Source organism: Cervus elaphus, chromosome 5, assembly GCF_910594005.1.
Source record: "Cervus elaphus chromosome 5, mCerEla1.1, whole genome shotgun sequence".
Lineage (NCBI taxonomy): Eukaryota > Metazoa > Chordata > Mammalia > Artiodactyla > Cervidae > Cervus > Cervus elaphus.
This window is the reverse complement of record NC_057819.1, coordinates 4290041-4312776: the sequence shown is the minus strand read 5'-3', so window position 1 is coordinate 4312776 and position 22736 is coordinate 4290041. Positions and strand designations below refer to the sequence as shown.

The 22736-nt window shown below is 56.1% G+C and overlaps 1 protein-coding gene across 3 annotated transcripts; it reads right to left on the bottom strand.

Moving 5' to 3' along the window:
* Positions 1 to 88: 88 nt before the first annotated feature.
* Positions 89 to 22622, bottom strand: ZMAT5 (zinc finger matrin-type 5). Of its 3 annotated transcripts, XR_006340975.1 has the most exons (8): positions 22513 to 22622; positions 10467 to 10621; positions 7298 to 7360; positions 5303 to 5383; positions 3996 to 4107; positions 3158 to 3389; positions 2487 to 3038; positions 327 to 463 (listed from the first exon to the last, which is right to left on the bottom strand). XR_006340975.1 is itself a non-coding variant. In XM_043901392.1 (6 exons), the coding sequence occupies exons 2-6, from the start codon at positions 10591 to 10593 to the stop codon at positions 334 to 336; spliced, it is 513 nt and encodes a 170-aa protein (XP_043757327.1). In that variant the 5' UTR covers positions 10594 to 10621; positions 22513 to 22622; the 3' UTR covers positions 89 to 333. The 3 variants fall into 3 exon arrangements, 1 of the variants encoding a protein (XP_043757327.1); XR_006340976.1 differs by lacking the exon at positions 2487 to 3038 and having other exon boundaries at positions 328 to 463; XM_043901392.1 differs by lacking the exons at positions 2487 to 3038; positions 3158 to 3389 and having other exon boundaries at positions 89 to 463.
* Between the last annotated feature and the right edge of the window lie 114 nt (positions 22623 to 22736).

Below are 22736 nucleotides of genomic sequence, written 5' to 3'. Positions count from 1 at the left end.
GAGAGGACCTCACCTCGCCCATCTCCCGACCCAGGGCCAGAGCGCGGAGCAGAGGGCGCCAGGCGAGGGGCAAGGGCAGCCACGCCACTGTGGTGACAGACTTTCTTTATAAACATCCGGAAGGAAGTCCTCTGAAATGTCCCCTGAGGGGGTGGGCATGGAGCGGCCTGGCACCCAGTCAGGACCAGGGCTGCACCTGGCGGGGGCGGGGGGCCCAGGCTTGAGTTTCCCATGCTCCATGGGGCGCAGCGGGAGGGGGCCTCGGTGTCTGCCGTAGGAGCCCTTCTCTTGGTTGTGGCCGACTCACGAGCTCGCCAGGCAGGGAGGAGGGGCTCAGCCCCAGTGGACGCTGGGCTGAAGGGGCCACCCCCCAGGCGGGGGTGCCCGCAGGGACGGAGGCAGCTCCTGGACTGGCGGCCAGCCCACGGGGTACTGGAACACGGTGGCTCTCACGGGCTCAGCCCTAGACCCAGAGGGAAAGACGGAGAATTAAGAGTGGGGCGCCGCGGCCCAGGCTGGGGCGCTACCCCACCCCGCCCAGCTCACCCTCCCCAACACCCCAGCTGTGGGGGGGGGGGGGGCGCTGCCTGAATCACCAGTTCAGGAAGGCAGAGCCTCAGAAACAGGCTCTTTGACCCTCCCCTCTAGGAATGCGCCCAAGGACACAGTGGGGGTTGGGGGCAGAGACAGCTATGAGAGATGGGAGGAACCCAAGGAGTCCACCTGTGGGGGAGGGGTAAATGGATAAACATATGCACGTTCACAGCAGAGAATGCTATGCAACCTGTGTGAGAACAGGGGCCAACTTATATGCACTGATGAGGAAGGTGTCATGACATACTGCGTGAGGGGGGTAGAAAAAGCAGCTTATAAAATAATGTATATAGCATGATACTATTTTTGTTTAAAGATATATAACATATATAAATGCATAAAAAAAAAAAAACCTGGAAGACACAGCAAAATGTTAACAGTGGTTCTGAGTGGTGCAATTATGGGTGATTTTTTTTTTCTACTTCTTTTATACTTTTCAAGAAAAGTTTTACAAGCACGCAAGCCTTTGAAATCAGAAAAAAAAATATTGTCTAAATTTTTTTTTTTTATAAAGCCTCATTTCTCACGCTATTCACTCTCCTCCCCCTTGAGGTCCACCATCCTGAGAGCCGCCTCCTGGGGACCAGGGCCTGTGTGAAGCAGGCACCCTGCTGTGCGCAGCCTGGGGCGGCCCTGTCCTCAGGGAGCCTGCCCCACCCGCTGCCTCCACAGCCGCTTGATCCTCCTGGACTTGAGCCCCACGCAGGCTGCTAGCGCTTCAGCCTGCCCAGCCCTCCCCTCAACCCCCTCACCCCCAGGCCCTGCATTCAGTGCGGGTGAGGTCCTGGCAGCTGGCGGCAGGCCCGGGGCTGGCCGTGGCCAGCTGTCTGCAGGAGGTCTGGAGGCTTGGGGCCCCTCCCTGGCCTGACCCGCCGTCAGACCCAGACCCAGAGCGAGGGCTTCAGGTGGCCTCGGGGCCTCCCGAGGCGTGAGGACAGGGAATCCCTGCTTGGCTGTCTGCTGCCTGCTGGAAAGTGCAGAGAGCGGCTCCCACCGTGATTTATGGCGTCGGGGAGACGTCATAAACTCCAGCAGCCGCAGAGAAGGGTGGGAGTGAGGCGGGGGGCCTCGCAGCTGCTGGAAGGGATGCCCCGGCTGCCCGCCAAGCCCGGGCTTCCCGCGGGGCCAGGGTGCCCCGCTGCTCCACAGAAAGGGTGTGACCCTTCGGGGAGCCCCGTCCTGCCTCCAGGACCCGGGGCAGACGCCCGGGCGGCCGAGGGCTCCCGCCAGGATAAGGGCACACAAGTTCCCCAGGCCCGCAGGCCCCTCCAGCCCGCACAGAGCGGACAGGGACGTGGGCGGACGGGGACGTGGGCAGACGGGGACGCGGGCGCCCGGTGTGCCCAGCACGGGGACAGGGGCAGCTCTCCTCTGTCGCTGTCCTCTGCCCTGGGCCCAGTTAGGAGGAGAGAGTCTCAGGGAGGCGCCTGGGCTGAACAGGAGCGCCCGGCTCGGGGAGGGGTGCAGAGGGGAGATAAGATGGATAAAGTCACAATCTGAAGCGCCAACAATGGAAAGCGGGATGAGCCCTGGCCTGGCCGGGATTAGCCTGCTGGTCTGAGGCCAGCCCCCTGCTCCCAGCACTGCCCGCTCCAGCAGGCCCCTCAGGGTCAGTCTGCTGGGGTGGGGGGCGGGGGACACACAAGCAGCAGGCTGGGGCCCCCTCCAGCCTGCATCTCCCCTTCACAAGGAGGGCTGGCCCAGCTCAGCTTGAGGGCTCTGCTCGGCCTTGGGGGTCGGAGCCCTCGGGGCTGGGTGGCCCCAGGTGGGCCAGGCAGCCATTTGGGCCCTGTGTGTCCTGGTGGGGGGGGAACAGACACACCCCGAGAGGTAGAGGGGCCCCCAGGCCCGTCCCCACCGGGCGTCTGCGGCACTAACACCACGGCACTAACCGTGGTCCGCAGGGCGGGCCCCTCTCCCCAGATGCTCTCAGCCAGCGTGTCCCGGGGCCGCACCACATTGCTGACGCCTGAGCTCCGCCTGAGCTCCGGGCCGTGAGGGGGAGGCCCAGGGCGGGGCAGGCCGGGGAGGGGAGACGTCCCAGCTAAAGCTTGAAGGATGAGTCTGACTCTGCCAGGCAGACATGGGGGGGCGGGGGGCAGTTCCAGGCTGAGGAAGTAGCACAAGGCGCCCCAAAATCAGGCACGCCCACCACATCTGAGAAGCCGCCAAGCATCCTGACGAGACGGGGGAGGTGAGAAGGTGACCCCCACGGGCCACGGAGGCGGCAGAGAGTTAGCCAGGGCCCTTCGAGGTGGGCGGCGGAGTCCAGGCTCCCCTGAGAGGGAGGAGGCCCAGAGCGTTTCAGCAGGGGCTGGGGCCAGGGAATGTTCTAGAAGCTGGTTGGGGTGGTTGTGTGGAGGATGGACCTCCAAGGTCATAACCGCTCCTGACGGGGCCAGAGGGAGGGGCTGTCACGCTCCAACATAAGAGTCGTGGCGGTGCTGTGTGTTTTCAAGGTCGGGGGACAAACGGCACAGATTTAAAAGCAGGATTAATTTTAAAACAGCTTAACGAGCTCTCCTCACTGGGGCATGGAGAAGGCCGGAGGCTTAGCCCTCACCTCCTGTTGGAGCCTCAAGGGGAGGCCTCACCCCATTGACTGTGCCAGCCGGGCCACTGACCATGAGGTGCCACCGCAGACATCACCGGTTCTGGAGCCCCGGTGCAGCTGGGCGCGGGCGACCTCACCACGTCGGGCAGCTCCCGAGCACATCCCGTAGCCCTCTTCCTCCCTTCTCTCTCAATACCTGGGGGAAGGCCCCAGGAGCCCCGGCTCTGGCCTTGGCCGTGACCTTGAGGGGCAGAACCTGGGTGTCTGACCCAGGCTGCTCCCGTAGGAGGGGTGAAGGGCACCCTTCGTCTACTCCTGGGCCCAGGCAGCAGCTGGGTCAGCCCCACCCCAGCCCCCTCCTCAAGGCCAATGGCGAGGAGTCTGTCACCCCCCCGTGCCATCCCGGCTCTGCCCACTCAGAGCTGTGTGCCCCCCGACACGTCACACCTCCCACGAGCCTCCCTTCCCCTTCTGCAGGGTCGGGGCAACCGTGGCCCTCTGGCAGGGTCTAGAGGGGACAGTGACCATGGTCCGGCCCCTCCCTCTGGGAAGGGACACTTGGTGATGTGGAGTCAAGCTGCCTTGGCCACCTGCCCACCTTCAGCCAGGGCAGACTGCCATAAGGGGGGAGACACCAAGGCTGGGCACAAGGCCAGGCACGGGAACCTACAAGCGAGTGCCCGTCAGCCTCTGGCCAGGGCCTGGGGGCCGAGAGCCCCGATGTGGCCCCCCTGGGGAGTCTGATGTGGGCATCCGTGTCTGCTCCCTGGGCAGTTGGTGGCGGCAAGGGCGAGCTGGCTGGGGTCCTGCTCCTGGAGGGTGCGGAGGCGGGACCCCGGGGCCATACCTGCTGCTTGGGGCGGAGCTCAGCCGCTTGGCTCGCTTCTCCAGCCAGTCCTCCAGGCGGACCTCAGGAAGCTCAGCGACGTCCAGCGGCCATTCCCTGGCCCGCCTCTCCTCTGGGGGACAGACAGACTGGCGAGTGGGGCCATACTCACTCCCACGCTCCCACATGGCAGGTGGAACCTTCTGGGGTGGGGGGCACAGGCTGGGAGGCCAGGAGTAAAGCCTCTGGCGTCTCCACCTGCAGCCACCTGCCTCCCCAGGCAGCACCCCCGGGCCTCCCTGCTTCCTCATCAGTGGAGACCTAACCATGGCTGCCCCCCGGCTTTCTGGAGGTGGACACGGGATAACGTGTGTTGAGAGCCTGGTCTTCAGGAGGGTCCAAACCCTCCTGGGGTCGGCGAGGCAGTGTGGGCTGCAGAACAGGGCAGAGCCTGTGTGCTCCCCGCTCCACGGGCCATCGGTTCTGAGAGACGGCGGTGGGGAGGGCCTGCAGATATAGCTGGCTGCTGGGATGCGCCGGCCTGGCCCATGGGCCTCACCTCTGCCCTGGAAAAGCGCCGAGAGACCTCTGTCTGTGCCAGGGCTGCGGCCGCACTGCCACCAGCCCCCTGGGGCAGGTACTGCCCACAGGGTCTGACTGGGCAGAGGGGAGTGAGGCCCATCAGGGGATGAGGGCGAAGGCCAGGCCACCCCAGACGCTCACTGGCCATGTGGAGGGAGGCCCCGCGCTCGCCGGGGGCTCAGGCAAGGCTCTGTTTCTCCATGGGCTCAGTGAGGGGCAGCAGAAGTTCGATAAAGACCACCTAAGAGGGAATTCCCTTCTCTCTAATTGCAGCGGTAAGACGTGAATGGCGGACAAAGGCTGACAGGCTGGTCTCCAGGCGGACGCTGACCTCACCTTTCCATAGAGCACCCTGAGGTCAGGGAAGGTGCTCTCTTCATCTCCTTGGACCCAGAGCGGCAACGGGAGCTGCCAGAGGCCGAGGAGGGACCCCAAACACGTGCCTGACTGAGGAAGGGCGGGTGGGTGTACAAGAATGAAGGGCAGGCTAGCAGGGCCCCGGCGGGGCTGAAGCACACCCTCAGGACTCCCGGGCAGGAAGCCACGCGTCTCATTTTAAACCCAGCCGGGGACATGGACGGGAGCTTCTGGCTCCTTCCCCACTCATGCCCGGGGTGAACGGAAGGCGGCTCCTGAAGCCACGGGCCACCCGACATGGCAGTCACAAAAGAGGGGGTGGGGGAGACGCAGGGCAGCAACCCCCCCCGCACCCCCTGCCCCCCAGCCCAGGGCCCCCGGAGACGCACCCTCCACCTGGACGCTCAGCTCCTGCAGGTCTCGCTCTGACATGTGGGAGAATCTGCAGTTGGAGCCAAAGTCGCACTGGCCTGCAAAGGAGGACAGTTACTCGCTGCCGGAACGGCCTCCCCGGGCTGAGGGGCAGCCTGAGGGGGGCACGCCGGCGCAGGGGCTAAGGAGTGGCCACCCCAGCCCTGAAGAGGCAGCTGCACTCTCTCTGGCTTGTCCACAGGAGCTGCCAGAACAGCCTGTCTGGTCGCCCAGGCCCTGCTCACAGCCCTTCCCTGGCCAGAGACCAAAGTCCACTGTAGCCTCTAGTGAGTGAGTGAGTGAAAGTCGCTCAGTCGTGTCCGACTCTTTGCAATCTCATAGACTATACAGTCCATGGAATTCTCCAGGCCAGAATACTGGAGTGGGTAGCCTTTCCCTTCTTCAGGGGATCTTCCCAACCCAGGGATCGAACCCAGGTCTCCCGCATTGCAGGTGGATTCTTTACCAGCTGAGCCACAAGGGAAGCCCAAGAATACTGGGTGGGTAGCCTGTCCCTTCTTCAGGGGATCTTCCCAACCCAGGGATCAAACCGGGGTCTCCTGCATTGCAGGTGGATTCTTTACCAACTTCTCAGGGAAGCCCCTCTGGTGACTGGGCTCCACTAAGCCTCTGCAGGCTTGTCCCGTCACCTCCCCCTACCCCAGCCCCATCAGGCTGTGGTGGGACCCTGCGAGGGCCCTGCTGCCTTGCGCCTGCCCCCTGGGGGCCCCTGCCCACGGCGCATGGTTGGGGGTGGGGCATAAGCAGCTGGACTGCTCCCCAGAAAGGCTCTCACGGCAGCGTTGTCTCGGAGGTGCCAAAGTCCAGGGTGGCTTTCCGAATCTCAACTGTGGAGACCAAAAAGTGTCTCAAAATAACAAGACACTGTGGGGCTGGGGGAGGGATAAACTGGACACATACACCCTCCTGAATATAAAACAGATAACTAATAAGAACCTGCTGTATAGCACGGGGAACTCTACTCAATACTCTGTAACGGCCTATATGAGAAGAGAATCTAAAACAAACAAACGGTGGGTACAAATATACGTATAACTGAATCACTTTGCCGTACACCTGAAACTAATACATCACTGTAAATCAACACTGTAAGTCACTGTAAACCAACTATAAATCAACCCAATAAAAATAGAGAAAAAACAAACACACACAGGAGATAGAGGTGTCCTAAGACAGCCTCGCGGACCACATCATGTTCAGGACACACTGGGGGCAGCGCCATCTCCTGAGGGGAGCGTAGCCATTCACCCCGCTTTCCGAGGCCAACAGCAGTACCTGGCCCTGGTGCCAAGCTCCTTCTTACAGCTTGCTAACCACCATGGTATTCCTCTTTGCTTTGGCTGCGAGGAAACTCAGGGCCAGACCCTTAGTGAGCACACAGGACCTCGGGGCAAGCCTGGAGGAGACGAACCGTTCTCCTGCCCTTGCCCTATTCTTCCTACCCTAGTTTTCACCTGCCTTTGGTTCCTCCACTTGTTGAGGTTTCTGTCTCTTTGAACTACATGCATCTTTATTAGCTGGGTACTGAGCAGTGAAAGCAACACCCAGCACCCTTTGTTCGAACTCTGAAGCTTCTTGCTATTGTTGGACCTGTTAGCGTCTCCAGCCGTGCCTGCTGGGAGGGAGGGCGCAGTGAAGGTCGGGCTCCCAGGCTAACTTAATCAGCCAGTCTATTACACCCATCAGTGTCTCCTGGATTGACTCGCAGGCTCTCATTCACCCAGTGCTTGCTTGTCCTGGGTGACCTGATAAAATCACACGCTGAGGTCTGAAGAGCTGAGGACCAAGCCCTGGCTGTCATAAGGCACAACCCCCTGGGAAGGCCCCAGGGGACTGAGACCACGAAGCAGGCTCGGGGTGGTGGCGGGGGTGAGCACGGGGGGCGGGCTGTGCAGAGGTCCAGGCAGGCCAGATGGGTCCCTGAGGGACCCGGATGGGGCAGGGCAGCTTACCTGTCAGGAGAAACTTCCGGCAGGGCCTCTTGTTCTGCTCATCCAGCAAGATGGCAGCTGCGTCTGCAAGGAGACAGAAGCCGGGCTCAGACTGTGGCTGCAGACGGGCACTTCCTACCACCGACACCAGGGAAGGGGAGAGCGCCTCACCCAGCGAGGAGGGTACGAGGGGACGACCACGGGCAGGAACGCGGCGGAGAGGGAGCCGAGCCTCAGAAGACCTCAGCCCCATCCAGCCCAAAGCCAGGACGGGTGTGAGGTCAGGGACTCTCAACCATGCACAGTGGATCACCTGGGGAGTTTTTTTTAAGTCCTGGTATCAGACGGTTTAGTCGTTAAGCTGTGTCTGACTCTTTTGCGACCCTATGGACTGTAGTCTGCCAGGCTCCTCTGTCCATGGGATTTTCCAGGCAAGAATAGTGGAGTGGGTTGCCATTTCCTTCTCCAGAGGATCTTCCTGACCCAGGGACCGAACCCCCATCTCCTGTGTCTCTTGCACTCCAGGCGGCTTCTTTACCGACCAAGTTACCAGGGAAGTGGGTTTCCTGGGCTTCCCTTGTGGCTCAGACAGTAAAGAATTTGCCCGCAATGCAGGAGACCCAGGTTCAATTGGAAGAAGACTTCTGTGTACTGTCATTGCAACTTCCTAAGACTCTCTAGCCATTTGCTTCTCCAGGGGATCTTCCCAACCCAGGGATCAAACCTGGGTCTCCTGCATTGCAGACGGATTCCTTACCATCGAGCCATCAGGGAATCCCATATTGAATATTAAATCTTACATGTTAGAATTTAAATTCTGTTTTAAGTTTAAACCTTGTGTGCTCCTTGGTGGGCAAGGAATCAATTGGTCAAAATCCGTGGGTGAGTGAGGCCCACGAGGACGGCGCCCTGGCTCAGAGCCCTCACGTCGCCCTGGAGGAGGGGGTGGCCAGGCCCGGGCTGTGCACTTAACCCTGTCCGTCCACCACCTTCTCCAGAGGCCGCTGGGGTAAAGGAAAGACCAAGGGCTTCGGAGCCTAGATTCACAGGACCCCAGGCTAGCTGCTTAATCTCTCCACGTCTCAGGTTCCCCACATGTAAAATGGGAGGAAAATGCTCACCTGCTGTGAACATTTAATAAGTGAATGGATGGAGAGCACTTGGCAGAGGACGCCACACATTAGAATTTTGCCAGGAAAGTGGGGCTGGGAGCAGCCTCAGCACCAGGGTCCCCAGTGACGCTAACGTGCAGCCAGAAGTGGAAGCTCAAACAAGTGCAGCTTTTACTCCGTGACCTCCTCATAAACCCGTCATATATGCAAGCAGGCCCATTTTGCAGATGGGAATACTGAGGTTCATGCAAGGAAAAGGGGCCCACAGGGAGGAACTGGCAGCGCCGAGTTTGCGCCCTGGCGGAGAGCCTCAAGCCCCTGCCTTCTCCCGTGAGGCTGCTGACTCCCTGGGTTGGGCTTCCCTGATGGCTCAGTGGGTAAAGAATCTGCCTGCGACGCAGGAGACACAGGAGGTTCGGGTTCAGTTCCTGGCTCGGGAAGAGCCCCTGGAGGAGGAACTGGCAATCCACTCCAGTACTCTTGCCTGGGAAACCCCAGGGACAGAGGAGCCTGGAGGGCTGCCGTCCACAGGGCGGCAAAGAGCTGGACACGGCTGAGCGGCGGAGCAGCAGCAGGGCGGAGCTGGCCGCCGCCAGGGCTCGTCACCTCAGGTGGGCCAGCTGACGGCCGGGGGCGGGGCTGGGCTGAGGTCTGCAGCCAGTTATCAGAGCACTCAGCCCGGCCTGCCTGCCTGCTGGAGCGTGGGTGGGGCTGGCAGCGTGGGGCGGGGTCCATCTGCCGGCACTAGGCTTGTTGCTCAGCCCGCCCGGCTGGTGCCAGAGGCTTCGCCTGGGGAGGTGGGCCGGTGGAAGGCATCTGGACATTGCTCAGAGCCTCCCCTGCCACCTGTCTCCCAGGCAGGACAGAGAAACTGGAAGAGGGGCTGAGTCTGAGTCTTGACAAGGTTGTCAAGACAACCCTATGGGGAAGGGCTCCAGGCTGCCCAGCATCTGGCTGCTGGCTCCAACTCCAGCCACACAGCAGAAGCTCCAGGCAGCTTTTCAAGTCTACTGAGTCCCAGCCTGTCTTTCCCAGCTTCTGTTTTCTTTCATCTGAGGGGAGGGCTTGAGAACTGTTAAAATGCTCCTCGGTGATGCTGAAGTGCATCCGGGTTGAGAACCCCCAGCCCAGGGCCCCCCTCTGCCTGGCATTCAGGGCTCCTGCGGTCTGACCCCACCGGCCCTCTTGCTTCATCTCTCTGCGGCCCTGGGTCTGTTTGCTTGTTCATTGAGACATTCGCCCGGCAAACATTTCCCGGGCACGTCCTGGGCGCCAGGCGCTGTGCCAGGATGAGGACTCAGCGGAGGACAAGTCAGACCTGGTCCTTCCTTCCACCCGGACAGTCACACTAATCCATGCGGCGATGAGCGAGGTAAACAGCCAGCACGCGGCCAGATGACCTGCCCTGGCCCAGGGGTCGGAGAGGGCGTCCCGGAGGACACTTTGGGGGAGGGCAGGACAGCAGGAAAGGCCTGGCAGCTGGGAGGACAGTACTGGCTGTGGCCAGCGTGGCTGGAGCTTGGAGGGAAAGGTCAGCAGGGCACGGAGGCCTGGGCAGGACAGGGGTTCCACCCTGAGCATGCTGTTGTAACGGGGCGTAAGGTCACAGAGGAGAGGGGCCCTGTTTTATTCACCCTTAGGTCTTCAGAGCCTCTTGGGCAGACAGGCACGTGCCAAGTGCTCCCCAGCCCCGTGGCCAGCTTCAGCCCTGCTCCTCGCCCTCTCTCTCCTGCTACGAGAACACCTGCTCAGGATGGAGCCCAGGCTTTTCCCTAAGCCGAGGGCAGGAACACCAGCTCCTCAGAGAGACCCTCTCCCTGTCCCCGGTGTTCCCTGGAGCCTAGCAAGGGGTCTGAGAACGGAGCCTCAAGTCAGAACTGCGGGGAGAGGAGTGCGCCTTCCATCTGCCCCTCCGAGGGCCCGTCTGGCCCAGGGGCCAGCGGCCTGGGCCTCTCTCTTTGGCTCCTCAGAGAGCCCAGACCAGGATGGTCACTGGCCCACGGCGCTTCCCCGTGGATGATCAGCGCGATCAGAGACCAGGGCTCCCCCAGCCGGGCCGCCCGGCCTGCAGCACTCACCTCGGAACATGTCGTACCAGAGCTTCTTGGCCTTCAGGTGCTGCAGGCCGTTCAGGTGCTTCTTGCGGTTGTGGAGGTTGTCCTGGAAGGACCGGTCACAGTAGTCGCAGAAGTAACGCTTCCCCATGGTGACCCACGCCGGGAGCTGCCACTGCCTGCGAGGTCAGAGCGCTGGGTCAGAGCGTGGAGGGCACGGAGTGCAGAGTGGCGCACCGGGGCCCGGCCTGTGCCGGGGGAGAAAGGCTCCCAGACCGCCAGGGAGGAACCACACGGGCAGATACTCAGAGCCTGAGACGCCACATTCCGGAGCGGTCGTTGACAATTCTTTATTTTTTTTTTTCACTCAATTTTATTTTTTCAATTTTGTTATTTTTTTGGCCCTGGCCACACAGCATGTGGGATCTTAGTTCCCCGACCAGGGATCGAAACTACACCCCTGTGCTGGAAGCGCGGAGTCTTAACCGCTGGACCGCCAGGGAAGTCCCTCTTTTACCAGTGCTGATGCCCAGCTTCTATCCCGGGCCGGCGAAAGCAGAGCCACAGTGGGGGAGGCTGGGGGGCATCAGGGTGTTTCAACGCTCCCTGGGGGTTCTCATCTGCAGCCAGGCTGGGGAACAGCCACCTGCCCCCTACTGGACAGCCCCCCGCAGGGCCCCCCCACACCTCTCATCCCCCTCTCAGAGCTGTGCTCCTTCCATCTTTGCTCAAACACTACCTTCTCAGTAATCTCCCGTGACTATTTCATTGAAAGCGGCAGAACCCTCGGCTGGGCTTTCCCATTCCCTGCTCCACTTTGCCACCTTTGAAGTGGCGTTATTTGTTATGTTTATTATGTTGTTTCTTCTGCGGGAATATACATGCTTGCGGGCTGGGGTATTTTTGTTCCGTGTGTTGCTGCAGCCCCCAAAGTGGTGCACAGTACAGAGAAGGCAACCAAATGTGTGTTGAACAAATGAACGAATTTCCATTTTCCTTATGCAAACAACTGAGTTTCAGAGAGAGGAAGTGACTCGCTCAAGGTCACACAACTGGTACGCGGGAGGCAACCCCTGGTGCCCGACGATCCCGCCGCTGGTGTCCGCTCTTCCACAGCCAGCTCGAGGCTTAAGGAAGCCAGAGGGCTCGGGCAGACATGCAGGCAGCTGAACACTCAGGTGGTGATCACGGAGGGAAACGAGAATGGTTCAGGGTCTTCAGACCCGTGAGACCCCTCACTGGTGGTAACCACCGCAGCCAGAGGCAGGTGGCAACTCTATGACTCATGGCCAGCCCTTGGGTCCCCGTTTGGTGTCACAAGATGAGAGGACAAACGGGTCCACTCGGGGCCACCAAGTGGGATTGGCAAAGGGCTGAGCCCAGAATCGTCCCACACTTTTCAGGTCCTAGAGTCTGACCCCTCCTTTCCCAGAGCCGGTGCCTGAGGCCCTGAGGAGGAGAGGGCAAGCGACTTCCCCAAGGTCACCAGGTAACAGCCTGGGCCCAGCAGCAGAAGCCCTGGCCTCCCAGGGCCCGGAGAATACAGATAAAGCTGAGAGCCAATCCACAGGGCAGCCGGACGGGGATAGATACATCTTGGGATGTATCCCTCCTGATATTGGGGAGGGACACAGAGACAAATGAGCCCCCTGGAGAAGGCCGCTCCCGTGGCAGACAGCAGCCATTAAGTCAAGGGCAGTAATGGATCGGGAACAGACAGTCACTCAAAATGAAAACGTATAAAACCTCTCTTCTCCTATTACCGCTGAGAAACCGCATCCCAGACACACGGACTTGATATATTAAATTTGGCAGCTCTAATACACCCCGTCTTGCCAATAAACTTATAGGAATTGGATTGAAATTGTAAGAGATGAACGTTTAACCAAGAGATGAGTGCTTAACCAAGCCATTCACGAGGCCTGAAGCAGCTCAGAGGAGAGGAACGGACAGGGGGAAGGGCCAGGGGAGAGGCGTCCCTCGGGAGGCTGTGATGGAACAGGGGCTCTTGGCAGATTCGGCTGAGCAAAATCCCCCAAGGCACTGGGAAGCCAGTTGCGTGACCCCAGACCCCTCCAGGCCTCTACGTTCAAGCTAGGAATACGGGGCAGTGGGTCTGACGGGCTGGCTAATTGCTTAGCGAGCAGCACACAGAAGTTTGCTTATCCAATGAATTATTACTAAAAGAGAAATAGCAATACAGGGCTTCCATGGTGGGCTCAGTGGTAAAGAACCCGCCTGCTAATACAGGAGACATGGGCTCGACCCCTAGCTTGGAAAGATCCCCTGGAGAAGGAAATGGCTACCCACTCCATTATTCTTGCCTGGAGAATCCCATGGACAAAAGAGCCTGGTGGGCTATAGTTCATGGGGTCGCAAAAGAGTTGGGCGCGACTTAGCAGCTAAACGTCACTAGCAATGTGAACGACACTTAACAACGTCTGGCATTGCGCAAGTGCACGATAAATGTTATGTAGTATTTGGTTCCACTGAGCACCTACTACAGGCCCGCACTGGGCTAAAAGCTCCAGAAGGCGTCATCTCATCGAATCCTCAGGACAACCTGTGAGGTTTCAGATGAGGGCTCTGAGACTCCCAGAAGTGAAATGACTGAGCCAAGATCATGCTGCTGGACAGAGGCCAGGCCCGGCTGGGAACACAGCGGGGACGGCTCTGGAGCCCACACTCCCCATGGGTAAGAGAGTCTCCTCCCAACAGATCATACCGATGACAGCTTTCCTCTGCTGTTTACTCACAACACCCCCAGGACCACATGGCGCCTTCAAGTCCCAAAAGGTATGTATCATGATCCCATTTACCAAGGACGAAACTGAGGCCCAGAGAGGGGCTCTGGGGTGCTCCAGATCACATCTCCAGGAAGAATAGCAGGTCTCGTCACGCCTGGGGCTCAGGTCTGCTGGGAAAGCCACCCACCAAGCCACCAGGAAATGAAAATCTCACACACACACACCCCCAACCTACCCGGTGACACCGGTTCAAACGATGAGCCCTTGGGGCCGGGCTGCGTGTGTCTGTGTATACGTGTGTTCGTGCATTCCCCATTTCTCACATGCACAAACAATGGGGGACACGCCAGTCTCAGCTGAAGGCTGCCGCAGCAGCGACACCCACCCATGCCTCCTCCCCCCTGCCCACCCAAGCCACCCCTCAGCGGGCAGGGGAAGTGCTCAGCCGTCCAGGACAGGTCAATGGGCCGTGCATCCCATCCCAGCTCTGCCAGGCTGTGGCTCTGTCACATGCCCTCTCTAAGCCTCAGTCTCCCCGCATGGAAAGCAGGAGGTAGGTAGTTAGGCCAGGAGATCTCTAAAAGCACACACACACACACACACACACACACACACACACACGTAACACAGAGAGCCTGGCCCACAGCAGGCCCTCAAGAAACGTTGGCCGTCATCACCATCATTATTACTGGCCTCCATAAAGCCAGGGTATCAGTGCCCAGTGACCTCTGTGATCAGCTGCTCCATAATACAGATGAGGAAAGTGAGGCCAGGAGAGGGGAAGTGAGCTGTCCGCAGCACCCGGCACAAGGCGGCACAAGGCTAGCTCGCAGCCCCACGGCAGCCTAAGACCCCCGCCCGCACGGCAGCTCTGCCGGCCCCTGGTGCCGGGGAATGCGGTCAGGGGAGCAGAGAGGCTTTACGGGGGCCAGCACTTCCTGCCGCCTCCACAGGCCTGACCCCAGGAGGCAGAGGCCCTGTGCCTGGGCAGGAGCTGGCCCCCAGCAAGGTGACCTCGGCCGGGCACCGCCCAGGTGTGAACTTCCAGGGCTCCCGACCTCCCGCTCCAGTGCCCCGGCGCACATTAGGAGCGGTGCGGCTGCAGAACGCTCTGGACAGACACACAACTTGGCAGGCGGAGCGTGCCGGGCGTCCTTGCACAGGGCACAACCTGCAGCACCGCACTTGGCAGTCCTGAGCGGGAGGGCAGGGCAGGGGCGGGGGTGGGGACGGCCGGACGTCTCCCTGGCGCCCAGATGCCAGCATGGGGTGCTGACTAAGCGGGCCCTCTCTGCAGCCGTGATTCATTCCCGTCCTCCGAGGACGCTCTGCACCATGTGAGGCAGCCCCGTCCGGGAACACAGGCCCATCCGGCCCCGCTCCCTCGCCGGGAACACAGGCGGCACTGCCCGCCCACTCCCGGAGACCAGGTCTGCAGTGGCAACAGCATCTGCTGGCTCCCTGGACCTTTGCCAGGTGACAGAGTGGCTCCGTGTGGCCACGGGCAGGGGGCAAGGCTGGCGTGGGACCACCTTCTGGGGTCACACGGGCCTGGGTTTGAATTCCAGTTCTACCACTTATCAGCTGGGTGACCTCCGGAAAGTCCTTTTCATCTCCCAGAGTCTGTCCTCAGCTAGAAAACAGGGACCCCGCCGCTGCTGTGAATTTACCACCGCGGAGAGCGGAGGCTGTGACTGCTGTTGCCATCGTCACCCGGGGGGCTCACTCCTCCCCCCCCAAACCTGATTCAAAACTGCAGCCAAAGTCTCAGCAGCAGACACGTCTGCCCCTCTTGCCACCTGCTCTGCTTTCCAGAGCTCGTCTCACACGCTGACTTACTGTCAAACAGGCTGCGTCCCCGCTAGAACACAGCTCCACCAGGGCAGAGAGAGCTGTCTGTCCGTCCGGCAGCTGCACCTGATCAAATGCAGAGCAGCTGCTGGGATGAGCGAGGGACCTGCCCATCCCTGCCCAAGGCCTCCCGCCTGCTCACTGGCTCACCCACCCTCTTCTCCATAAGCTTGAATATGGGGACAAGCATGAGGACGAGAAGAGAGACATGAGGGCCCCCAAGGCACGAATGTCACCCTCACCCTCCCCGCAGGGCTTCTGTCCCCAGCAGAGCCCCCCGACCCACTTAGCCCACACCCAGCGGGCTCAAGGAAAGGATGACCAATGAGCTGAGATGCAGTGAGGAGCAAGAGGGAAGAAAAGAGAATCAGATTTGACTCCGTCATGCAAGGCATTCTCTTGTCTGATCCTCACAGACCCTCTGAGCACGCACCAGTGCGTCCATTTCACAGATGGGGACACACGTTCAGAAACACTCACTTCCTAATTTGCTCAAAGCCACAGCTGGGAGAGACCCTGATGACCTCTCATCAACCTGAGCGCTGCGGGTGGGCCGGTGGGTGCTGAGGATCCTCAGGCACCTGCCACGGAGCTGCCACCACACGTGTCAAGGCCCGGTGGGGCCATCTCTCGCCCTGGGGCCCGGCTGACCCGGGACCCAGCTCTCCCTTCCCCAGCGCTCCATCTTGAGGCTGCTCCATTGATATTCTTAGTTCCTTTCATCACGAGCGGCTCGGGTCCAGAGCTGGCTTTGACACAAGGCTAAAATAAGCCACTAGCTCGGCCGCGGGGGCTGGGAGGCAGCCTGTAATGATCCAGGCTTGTGCTCTCCACATGCTGCCCTCGGGCTCACCTGTCATTTCTTCTGATTACGGCACCACCAGACCCCAGGTAAACAGCAAACCTCGGCCGGAGGGTGGCTTTATGGCGCGCCCACTAGGAGCACGGCAACATTCCAGCATCGCATATGCCCACCGTCTGGAGTCGGTGGCATCAGACCCGCCCCACGCGGGAGGCCTGCAGACTGCCTGCTCGAGACCCAGCTCCAATGGCAGTGCCTAGGAGACCCAAATGTCTCCCCTGATGGGCCCCCCAGATGCTAAGGGTCTCCCTCAGATGCCCCCGCGGTCTTATAGCAACCACACAGCTCACTCATCCTGGCCTCCTGAAAGGACAGAGCTCCCAGACAGGAGAGGGGAAAAATCGTCTGAAGGAGGCTCTTGAACCACACGCCCTGATTCCAAAACATTCTCCACCCTCCCCCCACCACCCCCAAGCCTGGGCTCCCAATACCATGGGACTCTCTGCCACTGCTGCCCAAGTCACGTCTCACCCTTTCACACCTAGACCAGCCTCCCCCTGACCTTTATTTTCTTTTTCTCACATTTTAATTTCAATAACATCTGGTTTGTTGTTGCTATTTAGTTGCTAAGTCGTGTCTGACTCAGGGTCCCAGGCTCCTCTGTCCATGGAATTTTCCAGACAAGAATACCAGAGAGACAAGAATACCAGAGTGGGAAGCCATTCCCTTCTCCAAGGGATCTTCCCAGACCAGGAATTGAACCCACGTCTCCTGCATTGGCAGGCGGGTTCTTTACTACTGAGCCACCGTTGAGCCCCTGGATCAGCCTCGTTAGTTCAGCCCACTCTGGGCAGCATCAGATCAACCCTCTGAAAACAACTCCTCAAATTTTTCCATTGCTCCTGGTGAGGGGCTTATTAAAAACGAAGTCTCCTGAATCAGATCCTCAGGAATTCTGACTCAGCAGATCTGGAAAAATTTGCATTCTAACCAGTGAGTCTAGCACCCCCTAGCATATACCCCCAAGAAATAAAAGCCTGGAGAACTGAGGTCCCACTGTTCATCAACCTTCTCTTCCCCTGCATGCCACTGGCAGCCTCTGCTGAAGGCAGTCACTCTGGGTGGACAAAGCCCCCAAATTCGTGTCCCAATCGGAAACGTGCTGGTCTACGAACACCCTCGGTGTGCTGAAACCCTGACTCGACCGGAAGGCAAAGCGTAATTCAGAAAAGTGAATAAAACACTTTTCTTACTGGCTATGTCTCCTGTCACACTCCAGGAGAGATTAAAATTGAAAACAGAGGACTTCCCCAGTGGTCCAGTAGTTAAGAATCCACCTGCCAAGGCAGGGGACACGGGTTTAATCCCAGGTTCTAGAAGATTCCACATGCTATGGGAGCAACTAAGCCCATGGGCCACAACTACTGGGCCTGCGCTCTAGAGCTTGGGCTCCTCAACAAAGAGGAGCCCCCGCTCTCCATACGGAGTGAAAGCCTGCACACACCAATGAAGTAAAAATAAATAACAAATAAATAAATCTTTTTTTTTTTTTAAAGACACATGTATGGAATTTGATTCGGATTCCCTGATAGTTCAGTTGGCAAAGAACCACCTGCAATGCAGGAGACCCTGGTTTGATTCCTGGGTCGGGAAGATCCGCTGGAGAAGGGATAGGCTACCCACTCCAATATTCTTGGGCTTCCCTGTGGCTCAGCTGGTAAAGAATCCGCCTGCAATGCAGGAGACCTGGGTTCGATCCCCTGGAGAAGGGAACAGCTACCCACTCCAGTATTCTGACCTGGAGAACTCCATGGACTGTATGGTCCACGGGGTCGCAAAGAATCTGACATGACTAAGCGACTTTTACTTTTCATGAAATTTGATTAATGGAGACAATCATTTTTTAGAAAAGAAAATACAGGTAGAAGAGCAGCTCAGGTATGGCATTAATGTTCTTGTCCTAAGTTTATCGATAATCAGTCTATACTTGGTACTTAAAAGTGTCTCACTGAAAAGAATTCTGTTGAGTATACAAGAGAAAAGCATGGCTTTTCAGGAATTGATTAAATTGATTCCAATTTAAAATATAAAAGTTGAAATTTGTAGTTAGATAATTGATAAAATGGGCTTCCCAGGTGGTGCAGTGGTAATCTGCCTGCCAATGCAGGAGATGTAGACTCAATCCCTGGGTCAGGAAGATCCTCTGGAGGAGGAAATGGCAACCCATTCCAGTATTCTTGCCTAGAAAAATCACATGGACAGAAGAGCCTACAGTTCATGGGGTCGCAAAGAATCTGACAAGACTGAGTGACCGAGGACAAGCACACAACTGATAAATTATCTGTCAGTAATTTATACGAGACTTGTTATTTTAAGTTGAGGAGTTAGCAAAGGTTGGAAACATTGGCTGCATGTTAAACACCTGCATATAACACCTGGGGTGCTATAAAAGCTACTAAGAGTGCCCCCCACCCCCCATATTCTAATTTCATGACAGAGATGGAACCAGTATTTTTTGAATCCCCAAACTGAGAAAAAGTGACATAAGAGAACTTGACTAAGTCTGTTAAAAGTATCAAACTGTTTACAAGAACTTAAAATTTATCACATTTACAAGTTTAATTTATTGGCTTTTCTAGTTAATTGTTTAAGTATTCTGGGGAAATTATGTTAGGTTATATATCTGAAATACTTAAAAGGAAAATCAAATATATTAAATGTTAAGTGGAATTAAATGTGTAAGGGAGTGTAATTGGGCTGAAGATAGGGCTGAATGTTTAAAGGAATTTTGTTTGCTCAACTTGAGTTCAAATATTAATCAAAGGGAAAGTTAACGTTATTTTTCTTATTTTTTTAGGTTTAAATATAGAATAATAATTTCTAAACTGAAAGGGATAGCTTAAAGAAAATTAGATTTTTTTTAAAAAGTGTTGCTCCAAAATGAGAATTAACTAAAAAGGCAATAAATAAATAAAACAAGCCACACCTTAACTCCCTGTGGTCTTCCCTACCCATCTCACCTAAAATAATTCCTCCCTCCTCTTAACTTCCCATCAACCAGACTAGCTGTCAGCAAGATACAAATGTTCTTTCCCAGAAGCTTCACAATCTCCTGTCCCAACAGGCTACCAAGATGCTTTGCAAATAGAAAATAACTGGTCATGGATATAGAGCATTTCACATTTTTCCTCCCCATCCCCTCATAAGGCATTACAGTTGCTTTTACAAGTCAGAGGTAGATCCAGGTTTCCAATCTGGTCCCTGCTTTTCAATACCACACCTACACAAACAACTTTTATCTCTGGCTCAGGCCTCTCCTCTGAACTCTAGATTCAAATCCCCATTACCCTCTGGACAGAAGCAGTGGCAGATTTTATTTTCTTGGGCTCCAATATCACTGTGGATGGTGACTGCAGCCAAGAAATTAAAAGATGCCTGCTCCTTGGAAGAAAAGCTATGACAAACCTTAACAGTATATTAAAAAACAGAGACATCACGTTGCCAACAAAAGTCCATATGGTCAAAGCTATGGTTTCTCCAGTAGTCATGTATGGATATGAGAGTTGGACCATAAAGAAGGCTGAGCACCACAGAACTGATGCTTTTGAATTGTGGTGCTGGAGAAGACTCCTGGGAGTCCCTTGGACTGCAAGGAAATCAAACCAGTCAATGAAAGGACATCAACCTTGAATGTTCCTTGGAAGGACTGGTGATGAAGCTAAAGTTCCAATACTTTGGCTACTTGATTCAAAAAGCTGTCTCACTGGAAAAGACCTGATGCTGGGAAAGAAGGCAAAAGGCGAAGGGGGTGGCAGAGGATGAGATGGTTAGACAGCATCGCCCAATCAAAGAACATGCATATGAGCAAACTCTGGGAGAGAGTGGAGGACAGGGGAGCCTGGCGTGCTGCAGTCCATGGAGTCACAAAGAGTTAGACACCATTTAGCGACTAAACAATAACCACCTCCATTTGACGTCTGAGGAGCAGTTCAAGCTTAACATGGCCAAACAGAAGCTAAAATCATTCCATTGATTTTAAGTTGCTGAGGTCAAAACTTTGATGTCATCCTTGATTTCTCTTTCCGGTACCCCCTACATCACTCACCTAGAGCCAGACATCCTGGAATGTGAAATCAAGTGGGCCTTAGGAAGCATCACTATGAACAAAGCTAGTGGAGGTGATGGAATTCCGACTGAACTATTTCAAATCCTAAAAGATGATGCTGTGAAAGTGCTGCACTCAATATGCCAGCAAATTTGGAAAACTCAGCAGTGGCCACAGGACTGGAAAAGGTCAGTTTTCATTCCCATCCCCAAGAAAGGCAATGCCAAAGAATGCTCAAACTACTGCACAATTGCACTCAGCTCACACGCTAGTAATGCTCAAAATTCTCCAAGTCAGGCTTCAACAATACATGAACTGTGAACTTCCAGATGTTCAAGCTGGTTTTAGAAAAGGCAGAGGAACCAGAGATCAAATTGCCAATATCCGCTGGATCACTGAAAAAGCAAGAGAGTTGCAGGAAAACATCTATTTCTGCTTTATTGACTACACCAAAGCCTTTGACTGTGTGGATCACAACAAACTGTGGAAAATTCTGAAAGAGATGGGAATACCAGACCACCTGACCTGCCTCTTGAGAAATCTGTATGTAGGTCAGGAAGCAACAGTTAGAACTGGACATGGAACAACAGATTGGTTCCAAATAGGAAAAGGAGTACGTCAAGGCTGTATACTGTCACCCTGCTTATTTAACTTATATGCAGAGTACATCATGAGAAACACTGGGCTGGATGAAATACAAGCTGGAATCAAGATTGCCGGGAGAAATATCAATAACCTCAGATATGCAGATGACACCACCCTTATGGCAGAAAGTGAAGAACTAAAGAGCCTCTTGATGAAGTGAAAGAGGAGAGTGAAAAGTTGGCTTAAAGCTCAACATTCAGAAAACTAAGATCATGGCATCCGGTCCCATCACTTCATGGCAAATAGATGGGAAAACAGTGTCAGACTTTATTTTTGGGGGCTCCAAAATCACTGCAGATGGTGACTGCAGCCATGAAATTAAAAGACGCTTACTCCTTGGAAGGAATGCTATGACCAACCCAGACAGCATATTAAAAAGAGACATTACTTTGTCAACATAGGTCCATCTAATCAAGGCTATGGTTTTTCCAGTGGTCATGTATGGATGTGAGAGTTGAACTATAAAGAAAGCTGAGCACAGAAGAATTGATGCTTTTGAACTGTGGTGCTGGAGAAGACTCTTGAGAGTCCCTTGGACTGCGAGGAGATCCAACCACTCCATCCTAAAGGAAATCAGTCCTGAATTGGAATGACTGATGTTGAAGCTGAAACTCCCAATACTTTGGCCACCTGATGCAAAGAGCTGACTCATGTGAAAAGACCCTGATGCTGGGAAAGATTGAGGGCAGGAGGAGAAGGGGATGACAGAGGATGAGATGGTTGGATGGCATCACTGACTCAGTGGACACAAGTTTGAGTAAAGTCCGGGAGTTGGTGATGGACAGGGAGGCCTGGCAGGCTGCAGTCCATGGGGTCGCAAAGGGTCTGACACAGCTGAGCGACTGAACTGAACTGAACCCCCTACATGCATCTGTCAGCTTGTTCTGTTTGATCCACCCCCTTAATACATCCCAAATCTGATCACTACTCTAATCCATAACCTAATCTAAATTACCATCCAGCCTCCACTCCCACCACAGCAACTTCCCCTCTTCAGTCTGACCTCTGGAGAGCAGCCAGAAATGATGACCTTGAAAGTCATCAGATCATGTCAGATCATGTCACACCCCAGCTTGTCACAATCAGATCATGTCACATCCCAGCTTAAAACCCATCAGTGGCTTCCTAGTACAATAAGGAAAAAATAAGACTCCTTATCATGGGTTACTAGGCCATATATGAGCTGATCTGAGTTACTTCACAGTCCATTCTACTTTTTCCCCTGGAACACCCCAGGACAGAGCAGTCTCAAGGCCTTTGCACCAATCTTTTCCTGTTTGAACGGCGACTATTCATTCACTCAGGTCTAGGGTTAAGTGTTATCCTGGGCACCCTGGCTAAAATATTACCACCACTCCCTCCCCAATCAACCTGTCTTCTGCTCTTCTTAGTATTACTTGTTATTACTGCCCCTCCCCACGCACTCTAGAACGAGCGCTTCACGAGGGCAGGGGCTTGTTCACCGCTGAATCCCCAGTGCAGGGCCCAGGGCCTCTTAGAAAACATTTACTGGACCGCCCTCGTCCTCCGAAGTTCTTGCTATTTCCATTCCCCAGAAGCAAAGAGTGGATCTAGGTCTCCCGTCTTCCAAGCCAGGTTGTCAGCTTGCGAAACCCAGGGATGAGGAATACAGGAAGCAGGGGCCGAATCGCCTCTTCCCCGGGGGTCGGGCAGAGAGACTCAGCCCCCTGGACCCGACTTGTTGCCATAGTTTCCAACTCTAGACTTGGGGCTGACAGGCGACAGGAGTGGGGACAAGCTTGAGATCGGTCATCCGGGCCTCGCCTACGTATCCAGTCCACGTCGTGTTAAATAGCGCGGCCCGCCGCGGGGTTCGCCGACCTAGTTGGAAGAGCCCAAGTCCTCCCGCGGGGGTGGTGAGGAGAAACTCTCACTCGATGTCCCCTTCACAGAACATACCTGCTTCGACGGGGCCCGACGGCTCCGAGCTCCTCCTCCGGCGCCCTCACTGCACTGCTTGCTGGGATTCGTAGTCCTCCCTTTGGGGAGCGTCCCGCCCTTCCCAGAAACCTTTGCGAATCAAAGCGGAAACAGAACGGAAGAGGAGGAAGCGTGAGGGCTTCTGGATGTTGTAGTGAAAATATTAAATCTTTTTTTTCGTTTTAATGCTTAGGAAGTAGAAT

What these genes read in the sequence shown, in the direction of transcription:
- ZMAT5 (XM_043901392.1), bottom strand. Translation starts at nt 10,593, where the DNA reads ATGGGGAAGCGTTACTTCTGCGACTACTGTGACCGGTCCTTCCAGGAC. An exon ending in CTGGTACGACATGTTCCGAG is followed by an intron (nt 7,361 to 10,466) that starts GTGAGTGCTGCA and finishes GTCTCCTTGCAG; the next exon opens with ACGCAGCTGCCATCTTGCTG. An exon ending in CCGGAAGTTTCTCCTGACAG is followed by an intron (nt 5,384 to 7,297) that starts GTAAGCTGCCCT and finishes CCTCCTTTGCAG; the next exon opens with GCCAGTGCGACTTTGGCTCC.